General features: G+C 34.4%; 4 protein-coding genes across 4 annotated transcripts; 3 read left to right on the top strand and 1 right to left on the bottom strand.

Moving 5' to 3' along the window:
* Positions 1-2,853: 2,853 nt before the first annotated feature.
* LOC139091142 (uncharacterized) lies at positions 2,854-4,526 on the bottom strand. The gene is made up of 5 exons (XM_070641081.1): positions 4,394-4,526; positions 4,201-4,300; positions 3,100-3,569; positions 2,901-3,039; positions 2,854-2,859 (listed from the first exon to the last, which is right to left on the bottom strand). Exons 1-5 carry the CDS (start codon positions 4,402-4,404, stop codon positions 2,854-2,856), a joined length of 726 nt encoding a protein of 241 aa, XP_070497182.1. The 5' UTR covers positions 4,405-4,526.
* A 2,317-nt stretch (positions 4,527-6,843) lies between these two features.
* LOC139091141 (brachyurin-like) lies at positions 6,844-7,713 on the top strand. Its single transcript, XM_070641080.1, has 3 exons — positions 6,844-7,024; positions 7,082-7,360; positions 7,415-7,713. Exons 1-3 carry the CDS (start codon positions 6,844-6,846, stop codon positions 7,711-7,713), a joined length of 759 nt encoding a protein of 252 aa, XP_070497181.1.
* A 470-nt stretch (positions 7,714-8,183) lies between these two features.
* Positions 8,184-9,049, top strand: LOC139091140 (brachyurin-like). Its single transcript, XM_070641079.1, has 3 exons — positions 8,184-8,364; positions 8,425-8,703; positions 8,754-9,049. Exons 1-3 carry the CDS (start codon positions 8,184-8,186, stop codon positions 9,047-9,049), a joined length of 756 nt encoding a protein of 251 aa, XP_070497180.1.
* A 927-nt stretch (positions 9,050-9,976) lies between these two features.
* LOC139091137 (sodium-coupled monocarboxylate transporter 2-like) lies at positions 9,977-12,118 on the top strand. Its single transcript, XM_070641077.1, has 5 exons — positions 9,977-10,274; positions 10,325-10,482; positions 10,544-10,652; positions 10,715-10,857; positions 10,913-12,118. The coding sequence occupies exons 1-5, from the start codon at positions 9,984-9,986 to the stop codon at positions 11,973-11,975; spliced, it is 1,764 nt and encodes a 587-aa protein (XP_070497178.1). The 5' UTR covers positions 9,977-9,983; the 3' UTR covers positions 11,976-12,118.
* Positions 12,119-12,265: the final 147 nt, after the last annotated feature.

The following is a 12,265-nucleotide window of genomic DNA, read 5'->3' as shown; positions in this document are numbered from 1 at the left end:
GGTTAAACCACTGTATATATCCCGTCTGCAGCACCGATTTTCAATTAAATACGTCATAATTGCCCGCGACTCTGTCAAAACTAGCTCATCATCAATAAAAACTGGAACTCTAAAAATTGGATTGATTTCACTGATATATTGTTCATCATGTGGCTCATGATCTTCGACTTCAATTGGCAGATTCAAATTGCTAGTAAAGTAAAACAGACAACTGAAAGAACCAACCATTTCGTGGTAAAGCATAGTTTTGTGAGGAATAACTTTGTAAACAAATGTGGAGAACTAAAAATATTTTGTATCATACACGAATAGTCATGGACATTATTGTCAAAAAAGTCGATTAATAACCATCAGTGATAAGAAATTTATTGATTGATAAGGCAAAGAATTTCTATGACACAATAATTTTTGAGATTTGTTGCAGAACTTCCATGCGTTGTGGGATGACATGTTCTGTGAAACGCAGATCTTTAGATCCATGCAGGTTCATCAAAGAGCTCTTTACCCGGTCAGCAATCAATTTAGAGCCCTTCTCGTTGTCACTGGCGTGCAAGTGACTTGCCCCATCTTTCATAAAGCGTTAAGCTTTGGATATACACTTAAGTCAACTCCAGCGCCTGGAAGTGCGAAATTTTGCAAAATATAAGGAATCTTTAAAAAATTCAAACCTTAATAGTTTTCAACGTTAGCCAAAAATCCAAAATCAGCAATGGTCAACTCATTTCCAGCAAAGTATTCAGATATTTGAAGCAAAATTTCCAAGTTCTGCAACAGAGTCTTTAAACCTTCACGATGCATACGCGGTCAACGGTCTTTTGCTCCTTTCCTTACGATTGGGAACTAGATGTAAAGGATGAAGTTTTTAAATCAATTCATAAATTCTATAGAAAATTGATTAAGTTGCAGCACATGCCAAAATGCCTGATAAACTTACAATAAAGTTTTTAACAGCAAGTGATGCATTTGTTGCATCAAAAAATAATCTCGATTCAATCGAAGTTTTCTTTCGGATGTCTGTTAACGAATCAAAGTGTTGATTCAGCGACAGTTGCAAGATAAATCATAATTGCTCTCGCTTCCGTTTACAACAAAGTCATCATGAACAAGTGTCGGAACTTGATGCATTGAATTGAGCTTAAAATTCACCAGCTTGTTTTGTTCGCCGCCAAAAATGTCAAGGTCACGAATCACAATGTCGATGTCCAAATTCTTGGCTGTCAAATACACCATACGACTTGGTGGAGAAGATGTTGTGGTAAAGTGTTGCATTTAATTTCTTGGACATGATGAATGTTGTTGCTGCCTTTTCTTGAATTTATGTCAGTTTTTTGATGAAATTCCAGAGATAAAATACTTGGTAATGCGATGTGCCTGAAGATTCTTACTAGACTAAAGAATATAAATGTGAATAAGAGAATAACAAAACCGGTTTGCCCAGTGAGCCATGAACTGATGCACTAATGAAAGATTCTAATACTTAATTAACCGGTTTTTTCTCCATTTGCTAGACTTAAGGGTCAATACTTTAAATTCTTATAGTAAATTCTGTAGAATATGAGTTCATAGTTTCAAAGATTCAGAGGGTAAGCTGAATGTTCGGCAATCAGAATATGTAATATTCTTAAAGAAAAAATCAGTGTATGATCACGTTCTGGTTTGATCAAACATACGATAAGATAAGCAGAATCAACTGTTGGTATAATTTATCACTTAACAAATTTCAAGAATATTCTTGAGCAATGAAACATTGGAAAAACATTGATGAAACATTCTGTAAGCTCAAACGATTGTTTGAATTTTAAAAAACAAATTGAACAACATGAAGCTTACTCTTCCTTTGAAATTTCATTTATCAAGAAGGAATGTTGGGACTTCATGCCTTTAAAAATAAAAGGAAATTTATTTTGTTATTCCATTCCTTTATTAATTGTATATCTCATTATTGTGCTACATTTATTATCCTAGACGACACGAGGCTCCATGTGGACGTCCCATTTGGGTATTACTATCTATTATCCTGCTTCTGTCTACTTTGTATGCTCATAAGAACTAGCCTACAACTAATTTTAATTACCTTAAATTCTATTTATGCACCATCAGATTTCCATGAATGCAAAAGTCAAATTTTGTAGCAAAAAATTTATTGCTTTTCAATGTCTGCCGATGAAAATTTGGTATATCCAATGTCGTGGCATTCATGGAAATATTCAATTTTGAAGAACAAAGAACTAGCTACAAATGTCTATAAATAGTCTAAATTGAATAACACTTGAAACAGTAATAAATCACTTGATGTTCTTTATGACTACTTATTTTTTGCACTGATTATTTTTAAATGAAGTGAAATGAAGAAGGAAGTGAAAAGGAAATGAAAAAAAAGTTTAGTTCCAACAACTATCATGAATCGATAAGAATCAACATTGATTTGATGGGATATATCATGTCATGGATAAGTGAAAAAATCATTGCATGTTATAAATCACTTTTCGTTTCCGTTTTCGTCGTTCCTTATCCTTATCTGTCTTGCGTCTTACTATGAATTGATTTCGGCTTTATGAATCACAAACATGCTCTACATTCTGCTTCAGTCAGTCTGAATTTATCCATCTACCTCTACGTATCTATAATTCTATGCTTCTTTATGCTACTTTTATGTCGAAATTTTGAATGATATGATGAGTCCAATGCCAATGAGCAATGAGAAATGGAAGTGATCAAACAAATTACTGTGCACCTTTAATAACTGAAACATTTAAAGATTTTCTTAATTGTTTAAGTTGTTTCAATAATTTGCTTTTTTTACCATCGCCAGCTATTATACCCTCAGCAAGTAAGTAAATCTCTCGGACAGTCTCAGCACTTTTAAATCGAGCAATTTTTGGATCTTCATCCTTATTTGCTGTCTTTCGTTTCATTTCTTCTGGTGACATTGGCAATTTTATTTTACCAACCATTGCTACTTCCTCCTTCTTTCCATCTCCATCATCCTGACGATCCTCAAATGATGACATATCTGATGTCAATTGTCCTCTCAACTTACTGAGGAACAAAATATTAAGGAACAGTCAAAATAATTCAAGTTCCAATCACTAGTCTCACCTTTCTTCAGCCACAGTCAATAGATGTTTCTCCTGATTTTCTTGTTCCTGCTCTAGAATCTTTCTCGTCCTTAAGCTTTCCCTTTCACTCAACAAAAAGTTCTTCAAATCAATTTCACATTCAGTGAACTTCCTGCTTTTAATTCTTGTCATATCCATAATGTCAGCCTTATCAGGATCAAAGATGTACAACGTATGTTCTTCAAGCATTTTTTCGCGATCCTTTTTCGTTTCAATTTCGTTGATTCTCTCTTCTTCTGCCATTCTCAGTCTATCTCGTTCCCATCGTTTGCCTTGCTTTATCAGTTCCGTTGCATTTTTTTGCTTAACTGTCATCAATTTCTCTCGTTTACTCATCAGTAAAGCATTCGTCTTATTATTTACCATAACAATTGGATGTTCACTAATCTTTTTTGGAACCTTTTCACCTCCTGCATTTCCCATTCGACGAGCTCTTTCCAGTTCCGTTACCTGACGAAATTTAAGATTCTTTAATGACGATTCATTGGATTTAATTGACATTATTAATGTTTTGGATATGAAAAAGCACAGAAATAAAGGATAAAAAATGAGGAATGAACTTTGGCTGTTCTTCGTTGTCGATGAAGTTAGTAAATATTGTGAGACATGACGAATGACGAAAGGGTTTTTAGAATTGAGTTGAAAAGAAGTGAATAATGATGTAGAAAAAATTGAACGACATCAATCACAAAAGTTATAGCTTAGCATTCATCGAGCATTTACGTAAAATGTCTTCGTATTCCATTTTGTACTTCTTCCTACTTCCAAAATTGAACGTAACTGATTCACGTGATGTATTAAAATGAAGGAGGATTTTTGGATATGGATATGCTGATACCAGGCAGTTATCGACAATAAAGTACACAAATAAGTCAATATGTGCTGTGCTTATATTTACCAATACAATACTTTGTGACGTGAACAGGATCCTTTCAAGGTCTTCAATGTCTTCTGGCGGATTCAATAATTTTTGTAGCTGTTTCTCCACTTCATCAGCCTGATTTTCGTCGTCAATGTTATTGGCAATGAATTTTATGTTCAATGATGATGATTAAGGTAGTCAAAAGGAAATCAATCTTACCTCACGTTTGGATATCCGTTTCAACAAAGTCTCATGATAATCCTCTTGAATTCGCTTCTGTAGATCTAACATGTACTTCCTATCCGTTAATCGAACAATACTAAAATGGAATGGAAAATGAGTCCAATGAGCTCAACGAGTCGACACCAACTAAATTGCAGCAAGGCACGAAACAAATGTCGAAATTTCTCACCTGCTCCCCATCAATCGCTCTAATTTCTGAGCAACCCTCGGTAGGTTGAAGCTATAATGTGTGAGAAAGAAATGGAAGAAGAATTAAAGACTTTAAAATTGTTTCCAACTGCTGCTCTACATTCTCTCAGCTCATACTACACACTCATGAGCAATTCTTCCTCTTTTAAAATTGCCCGTGAAATCACGAAAAGCTTTGTTTTTTCTTTCTTTGCTGCTTGGATGTATATCCACAGAAAATCAATTCTGACTCAATACATTTCTCTTGCCTGTGTTTTTATTTATTTATTCTCATTTCATTTCCATTCGTTGTCTATTTGGGGTTGTTTTCATGTGAAATACATCTGGCTTTGTTTTATGTGAATTCAGTGCATTTGACATGGAAATTTATACTCTTTTTTGGCAATTCTAATGGTTCCTAACTCGTTCTTTATTGAGCATTTCATTTCACTTTCATTACTGTGGATTAATGTGCTTTAAAGTTGACTTACTCATAAACAACTGGATCCTCAACCCACCATTTTCTTGCAACCTTCTTCTTCATTTTACTTGTTCTTGACTTTTGAGGATATGTGAGGATCTTGAACTTGACAAAAAGTTTCTTCTTCTTCCTAACTGAAGCAACAAGCACGAGCCTAATTTGAATTTTTTTCTCTCAAAAGCTTTTTCTTTGTGTTTGTGGAAAAGCTCACTATGATTAAATTTTGATTTGAACTCACCTGCAGTCAACAAGAGGTCCAATACTCATTGGAATGACATTTTTCTTAAGCTTTTTGGACTTCATCCTTTTTGCGAAAATTCTTCTCGGAACATAAAGCTTCTTATCGTCATTTGATCCTTCCAATGTGCATTTCCTACCAAGTTTTGGTTTTGGCTTTTCCTTGTCATTCACTTCCTTCTTCTTTCGTGTCATCTTTGGTGTTAATTTTGGTGGTTTCGCACTTGCTTCTTTAGAATTTCTGTAATTATAACAATTGACACAAAGAAAGTTCTAATTAAGCTATAAATTTCAATTTCGTTCCTCATAAAAAGCACTTCACACAATTTCTGTTCATTTTTTGCTCTTTTCTAATACTGCACGCGATCCTTGTTCCTTCAATGAACAGCAACAATCGGAATTTTTATAGCACAAGTTGAAAAAAGTTTCAAGCTGTTCCTGCTTATAAGCAATTGAAAGTTTTCCATGCATGACACAGCAACCGCATACCTATCTTGATTTTTTGATGATTTCGTTCCTTCATCAAGTTCTGAAATTTCTTGTAGCCAAGTTCCAACACGTTCTATATCCTTCTTTCCTGCATCTTTTGAGACTGGATTCTTTTTGTCCACTAATGAGTCCAAATTATTCCAAAATTCTCCTTCATTCATTTCACACTTCCTTACTGGATGTCAGTGCTGATCTGAAACACTCGAAAGCTTTCAATAAAATGAGCATGAAATTTGCACTTGCACAAAATAAGCAGCATGAACACGTGCCAAATAATAATTTTGAACTAATTTTACAATTTCATTTCCACTTAAACAGCATATCCACCTACATATTTATTTCTAGTGCCATTCTCAAAACCTTTCAACATTACTCACATGTTTATGCATGTTAACATACTTAAAAACATCAAGTTTGATGCTCTTGACATGAAACTTAGTCCTCATTTTGACTCTGTGCATTTATTTTTAATCCACAACAATTTCAGTCAGATATAAAAACAAATTGAAATTGTGAAATGGAAGTGGAAAATAAATTTTGAAAGGCACGGACGAAAATCAATAAGTCAAAATTGAGTTCATGACTATTTCCTATTAATCAATTTGCAATTTTGTTGCCATTTGCTACATTTTATGCTCATTTTAAGGTGTTTTGAATGCAATTTAATTTTATGCCATTAAGGCTGCTCGATAACAAAGTTCAAAAGTAAAATGCAAATCGAAAGTTTCCCAAGCAACAAATCTGTCGGAAGTAAAACAATGTTTCTCACACATGTTTTGCTTCCAATAATTCATCATTAATCGATTCAGCCTTCGATCAAAACCGCACGTGCTTGATTCTGATGAAATTTAATATGCAAATTTGTGGACTTGCTTGAAAGTTGAAAATTTAGTGAATTCTGGATGTTTGTTCCTATTGGAAAATTCATTGTAAAATGAACTCAGCATCACAGCCGACCTTGATTGATACAATCAGAGCATTTGTATGTCATTCTCAATGGTGAAATTCAAAGTCAAACAGTGCGCAGTGATGATTTCAAAAATATTTATTGACAGTCATTTCTTCCTTCAATTAATCAGTAATAACTTCATTTAGCGTCTTAATCAAGTTCTATTTTGCACACAATGGAGAATTAATTATTAAACTGCTTATTGTTCCTTAATATTCAATGAAAAATTCTAATATAAAATCGAAGTAAATTTGCTGGAGATCCATCATTTTTATCAGAACTTCCAATTGTAAAGATGAAGTTAATTGTAGCATTTACATTCTGTGCCTTAGTGTCTTATATTTACGCCATTCATAATGGTGCAGCTGTTGAGCCAAACAGCATTCCATATCAAGTTCTCTTATTTGTTCATCGTGATGGAAAGATCAGTAAATGTGGAGGATCTCTGGTGAAACCTGATCGAATTCTAACAGCAGGTAAGAAACCTAAAAGTCATCATCAATATCCATAATCATAATGTGCTTTACTTCCAGCTCACTGTTTAAAAGACAGAGACTTCGTGGACGTTTACGTTGGAGCTCATCATGAGCATAATACTCATGAAAAATCTCGTCAGTTCCGGAGAGTTGAGTCAAGTGATTTGTATCCACATCCATTATGGGGACATGGCAAGGGATATGATGTTGGAATTATTAAGCTTTCACATCCATTTAAACTCAATGAATATGTGGGCTTAGTCAAATTACCATATGGACTTGAAGATACCTCATTTGTTGGTGAACATGCTCTAGTTTCAGGATGGGGTGAAATTGGTAAGAACTTTACCTTCTAAGTTGCTGCCTTAACTAAATCTATTTAATACCTAGACAATGCACATGATCACGTTGGAGCACTTCATGCTGTGACAAATCCAATCATCAGCAACTATCATTGCGCAAAGGAACACATAAGAATCGATGATGGAAATATTTGTATGTCTGGTAAGGAAGGCAGAAGAACTTGCGGTGGAGATTCTGGTGGACCTGTAGTAATTAAAGATGATGGTCAACATATTCAAATTGGTATAGTCAGTAAAGGAGAAGAAAGTTGCGGTGGTGTCCATCCTAGTATCTTTACACGAGTCACTTACTATTTGGATGACTTCATTACAGACAATTTGGAATGAATGCAGATTTGAGATTTTGTTGTTTATTTTAATTATGCTGGATATTAATAAATAAAGAGAATTGAGTATTTTATATTCTATATGATGATTTTTATTGCTAATCATGAATATATCTGGTGCTGGATCTAGCAGAAAATATATAATCCTGAATAACGGATCTCAATTGGGATTCGAACACACGACCTACGATTTTCCAACACTGATTCTAGCTAACCTATTGCAGTTTATAAGACATCACTATATTTGATGCTAAATTTATCTACAAGCAACAATACAACCTTCATTAAGAGCTATACATGCATAGCATTTAGATAAAACATTATAAATTGATTAAAAAGCTCTAATTTGCATTTCGATGAATTTACAAATGATGGGAACTAAATTATTGAAATTCACAAAGAAGTGCTGATATAAAATCGAAGCTAGATGCTGGATACTCATCAGTTGTAGTAGAAATTTCAACTGTAACGATGAAATCAATTGTGTTATTAACAATCTGTGCCTTAGTGTCTTATGCTTACGCTATTCATAATGGTGAAGTTGTGAAGCCAAACAGCATTCCATATCAAGTTTTGTTGCTAGTTTACCGTGATGGTAAAATCAGTAAATGTGGAGGATCACTTGTGAAGGCTGATCGTGTTCTCACAGCAGGTAAGAAACTACTTAAACCTTTTTTAAGGCATAATTATTGCAATTTTGTAAATTCAACAGCTCACTGCTTGAAAGACAGAGATTACGTCGAAGTCTTTGTCGGTGCACATAAGCTACACGATCGTAGGGAGAAATCTCGTCAGACTCAAAAAGTTGAACCAAGTGCTTTATTTCCACATCCATTATGGGAGCCTGGTAATGGATATGATGTTGGTATCGTTAAACTACCAATACCATTTGAACTTAATGATGATGTTGCTTTGGTCAAATTGCCTTATGGACTTGAAGATAAAGATTTAGTTGGTGATATAGCCAAAATCAGTGGATGGGGAGAAATTGGTAAGTCATAACATACCAGATTGAACTATATGCTCAACTTAAACTTCCAGATGATGAACATGATCATGTCGGTCCACTCCGTGAAGTTGAAAATCCAATAATTAGCAATAAGGAATGTGAAAAGCACATCAAGATCGATGCTGGAAACATTTGTATGTCCGGAGAAGGTGGACGTAGAACATGTTCAGGAGATTCAGGTGGTCCATTGGTCATCAAGTATAATGGCGAAACCGTTCAAGTTGGCTTGACAAGCAAAGGAGAAGGAGGCTGCAGTGGTGTGCATCCAAGTGTCTTCACACGTGTTACTTACTATTTGAATGACTTCATTAAAGATAATTTGGCATAAAGTTACATCGGCAGTCATCATTATAATTGTTATTGTCCAAATCATTTCACTAATTAAATAAATAAAGGAAATTTAATTAGCACAAACACTGTTTTTCGCAAATTAATACATGTGTATAGTCTGTGATAAATTGAATTGATAACAGTAATGAATAAGTAAGTGCATTATTATCATAATTTTCAGATGATGTTCTATTCTCTATTAAATTACTCACACCTTGCTGATTTTTTAGCATAAATTGTAAATTATATGTAGACGTGGATGTTCTGTCTATTTGTACATGAATCTGAATTTTTCTACCCGAGCAGCAAATGCATGACATTGATAACTATCTATAGCAGTGTTGGACAACCTTTTGTTTTTTGCGGCACACCTTGGTGGTGAACCTCGACTGAATTCGCACACGACATACGGTTCATGCCATTTTCAGTGTGCCGCAACACAAAGGTTGCCCACCACTGATCTACAGACATATATAGACTGTCTTTTGGATGCTATCTTAGGTTCTATTCGATGATTAACGACCAAGCGCTTGACTGTATGCTAGAGAAGCAAAGTGACTAGATGCCATGAGGTCAACATGCCCTGATCCATGATTTCTTAGATGCTTGCTTAAATTTCCAGATTCTATTGTGCCTCTCGGGTCAGTAATTGCTACACATAAGATTCAATGTCACTCGATGCGCTTTTGTCACCCATTTATGAATGCTTTTCAGTAAAAAAGAAAGAAAATTTGATAGACTTTTTGTGATATGAACGTGCTATAAATTAATGCTCATTGTGAATCCACTTACATTTCACTTGATAAGTATCTTTTTTTAAATAAATATGTGTGCATAAATAGAGAAAATATAATTGACAATATCTTAAAAAGGCTTTTAAATCAGTTTTGATTTATTTTGTAAATCAGTTGCTTGTCAGCTCTTCAATCGTGATGGACGTGTCAACAGAAAAGTCATTGAATTATTTTACAGTCATAGACTATGGAGTTTTTATAGCGATGCTTCTACTTTCGGCATTAATTGGTGTATATTTTGGATTTATATCCAAAAAGAAGCAGAACAACACATCAGAGTACCTGCTTGGATCAAAGAAAATGGGATTCTTTCCTGTGGCTGCATCTCTCATTGCAAGTCATATTTCAGCATCGACTTTACTTGCTCTTCCTGCTGAAATTTATCATTTTGGATCTGAGTATATTTGGAGCATTGCTTCTGCTATTTTGGTAAGATAAGCTTCAGACTTCCTTAATATTATACCTTATTAATATTTCAGACAGGTTGTGCTCTGATTCATGTGTTTTTGCCAGTATTTTATGGTCTACAAGTGACTTCCGCATTTCAATATTTGGAATTAAGATTCAATCGTAATGTGCGGTTAGTGGCCAGCCTGATTTTCGCTCTCACTGGAATCACCTTCATACCTGTTGTTGTGTAGGAACAGATTATATGCTATAAATACAGCGAATAATTGCCATTTCTGATTAATTAACAGATACGTACCTGCATTAGCCTTATCGCAAGTTTCAGGCATCAATCTCCATTTAATTACAACATTCACAAGCATTATTTGCATTTTCTACACAACGTTTGGTGGATTAAAAGTAAATTGCTGGAATTAATTAATGTAGAGCAGCTAGTAACATTCTTATCATTAATTCCATAGGCCGTCTTATGGACCGATACTTTGCAACTTATTATGATGATCGGGGGAATTGTTTGTGTGATGTTTCTGGGACTGAGTCATCAAGGTGGATTTTCTGAAGTGCTTAAAACTGCATACGAGAATGGACGACTGGATCTTTTCAAGTAAGTCTAACTTAAAAGCTGTTTATGGTCAATTGACATTTAATTGATTCAACAGCATGAATCCATCTCCTTTTGTGAGGACATCATTTTGGACATACATCATTGGATTATCGTTTGGATGGACAGCAAAGTTAGGAGTCAGTCAGTGCTGTGTTCAAAGATTTCTTTCCGTTCCAAACATACATGTGGCAAAGAAGGCAGTCTACGTATTTGTGATTGGATATAGCTTAATCAAAATTACATCTGTGATGGTCGGCATAACTATTTATGCTAAATATGCTTCCTGTGATCCAATCATATCCGAGAAAATTCAAAAAATTGATCAAATCCTTCCACTTTTTGTTATGGAAGTTGCATCCAAAATACCCGGACTGCCTGGAATATTCATAGCTGGAGTTTTTTCAGCCTCATTATCATCAATGTCATCAAATTTGAATACAATAGCTGGAGCTCTTTATGAGGATTTTATTAGACATAAATACCCAAATTTGTCTGAAAAGCGAGCAAGTGGCATAATGAAAATATTGGTCTTAATAATTGGAATCATTTCACTTGGTCTAGTTTTTGTTGTCGAGCATATGGGACAGATATTTCGTGTCTGTTTCACAATCAATGGACTATCTGCTGGCGCACTGTTTGGATTATTTACAGCTGGAATGTTCTCAAAGACGATAAATACTAAAGGTGTGATCACTGGAGCAGTATCCTCAATTGTAGTGCTGACAATAATCATCCTTGGATCTCTAGCTCTTCCAAAGCCAGTTCCATTGCCAATAAGCACAAGTGGCTGTGATTATCCTTATAATAATACGATGGTTCCTTCAAATTTGGATGACAAAATTTCAGCAGATAATATTCCAATAATCTTCAAGTTAAGCTTTATGTATTACATCCTGTTAGGTACAATAATTCTATTTTTAGTGGCAATTCCTGTAAGTCATTTGACTGGAAATTGTGAACCATTTGATGAGAGACTTTTAGCACCAATTTGTCGTAGTAAAAATTGGAAAGAGAAAAGTCGTAAGGAACTAGAAAGTAAAAAAATGGCAAAAAGTGATCCAATTTATGAATTAAAAAGTAAAGTCATTAAAAGTAATGATAGTAAGGATGAGTCGTGATAAAAGGCAATAAACTCCTTTGTACAGTTCAGACATGAATGAAAGGAAATTATTAATGAGCTTTTGATTACTTTTATCACGAAGTTGTTCCTTATTTGATTATTAAGGTCTGAGAACTATAATAAAACAGCTTGAGAAGCCTTTGACACTTAAAATTGCATTTTTCATGAACCACAGCAATTCAAAACACCTTAAAATGAGCATTAAATGTTGCAAATGGCAACAAAATTGCAAATTGATTAATAGGAAATAGTCATGAACTCAATTTTGACTTATTGATTTTCGTCCGT

Source organism: Chironomus tepperi, unplaced genomic scaffold (assembly GCF_022539635.2).
Source record: "Chironomus tepperi strain 1889 unplaced genomic scaffold, CSIRO-AGI_Ctep_v1 contig_224, whole genome shotgun sequence".
NCBI classification, from domain to species: Eukaryota; Metazoa; Arthropoda; class Insecta; order Diptera; family Chironomidae; genus Chironomus; species Chironomus tepperi.
The sequence above is the reverse complement of the archived record's forward strand: the minus strand, read 5'-3'. Positions and strand labels throughout refer to the sequence as shown.

Bases quoted from the DNA above. Each gene is read 5' to 3' on its own strand.
- LOC139091142 (XM_070641081.1), bottom strand. The intron at 3,570-4,200 runs GTAAGATTGATT...AAATTTCGTCAG, and splicing joins AACGGATATCCAAACGTGAG to GTAACGGAACTGGAAAGAGC. The intron at 3,040-3,099 runs GTGAGACTAGTG...TTTGTTCCTCAG, and splicing joins TTGACTGTGGCTGAAGAAAG to TAAGTTGAGAGGACAATTGA.
- LOC139091141 (XM_070641080.1), top strand. From the start codon at position 6,844: ATGAAGTTAATTGTAGCATTTACATTCTGTGCCTTAGTGTCTTATATT. The intron at 7,025-7,081 runs GTAAGAAACCTA...CTTTACTTCCAG, and splicing joins TGATCGAATTCTAACAGCAG to CTCACTGTTTAAAAGACAGA. The intron at 7,361-7,414 runs GTAAGAACTTTA...TTTAATACCTAG, and splicing joins TTCAGGATGGGGTGAAATTG to ACAATGCACATGATCACGTT.
- LOC139091140 (XM_070641079.1), top strand. From the start codon at position 8,184: ATGAAATCAATTGTGTTATTAACAATCTGTGCCTTAGTGTCTTATGCT. The intron at 8,365-8,424 runs GTAAGAAACTAC...TAAATTCAACAG, and splicing joins TGATCGTGTTCTCACAGCAG to CTCACTGCTTGAAAGACAGA. The intron at 8,704-8,753 runs GTAAGTCATAAC...TTAAACTTCCAG, and splicing joins CAGTGGATGGGGAGAAATTG to ATGATGAACATGATCATGTC.
- LOC139091137 (XM_070641077.1), top strand. From the start codon at position 9,984: ATGGACGTGTCAACAGAAAAGTCATTGAATTATTTTACAGTCATAGAC. The intron at 10,275-10,324 runs GTAAGATAAGCT...TTAATATTTCAG, and splicing joins GCATTGCTTCTGCTATTTTG to ACAGGTTGTGCTCTGATTCA. The intron at 10,483-10,543 runs GTAGGAACAGAT...ATTAATTAACAG, and splicing joins ACCTTCATACCTGTTGTTGT to ATACGTACCTGCATTAGCCT.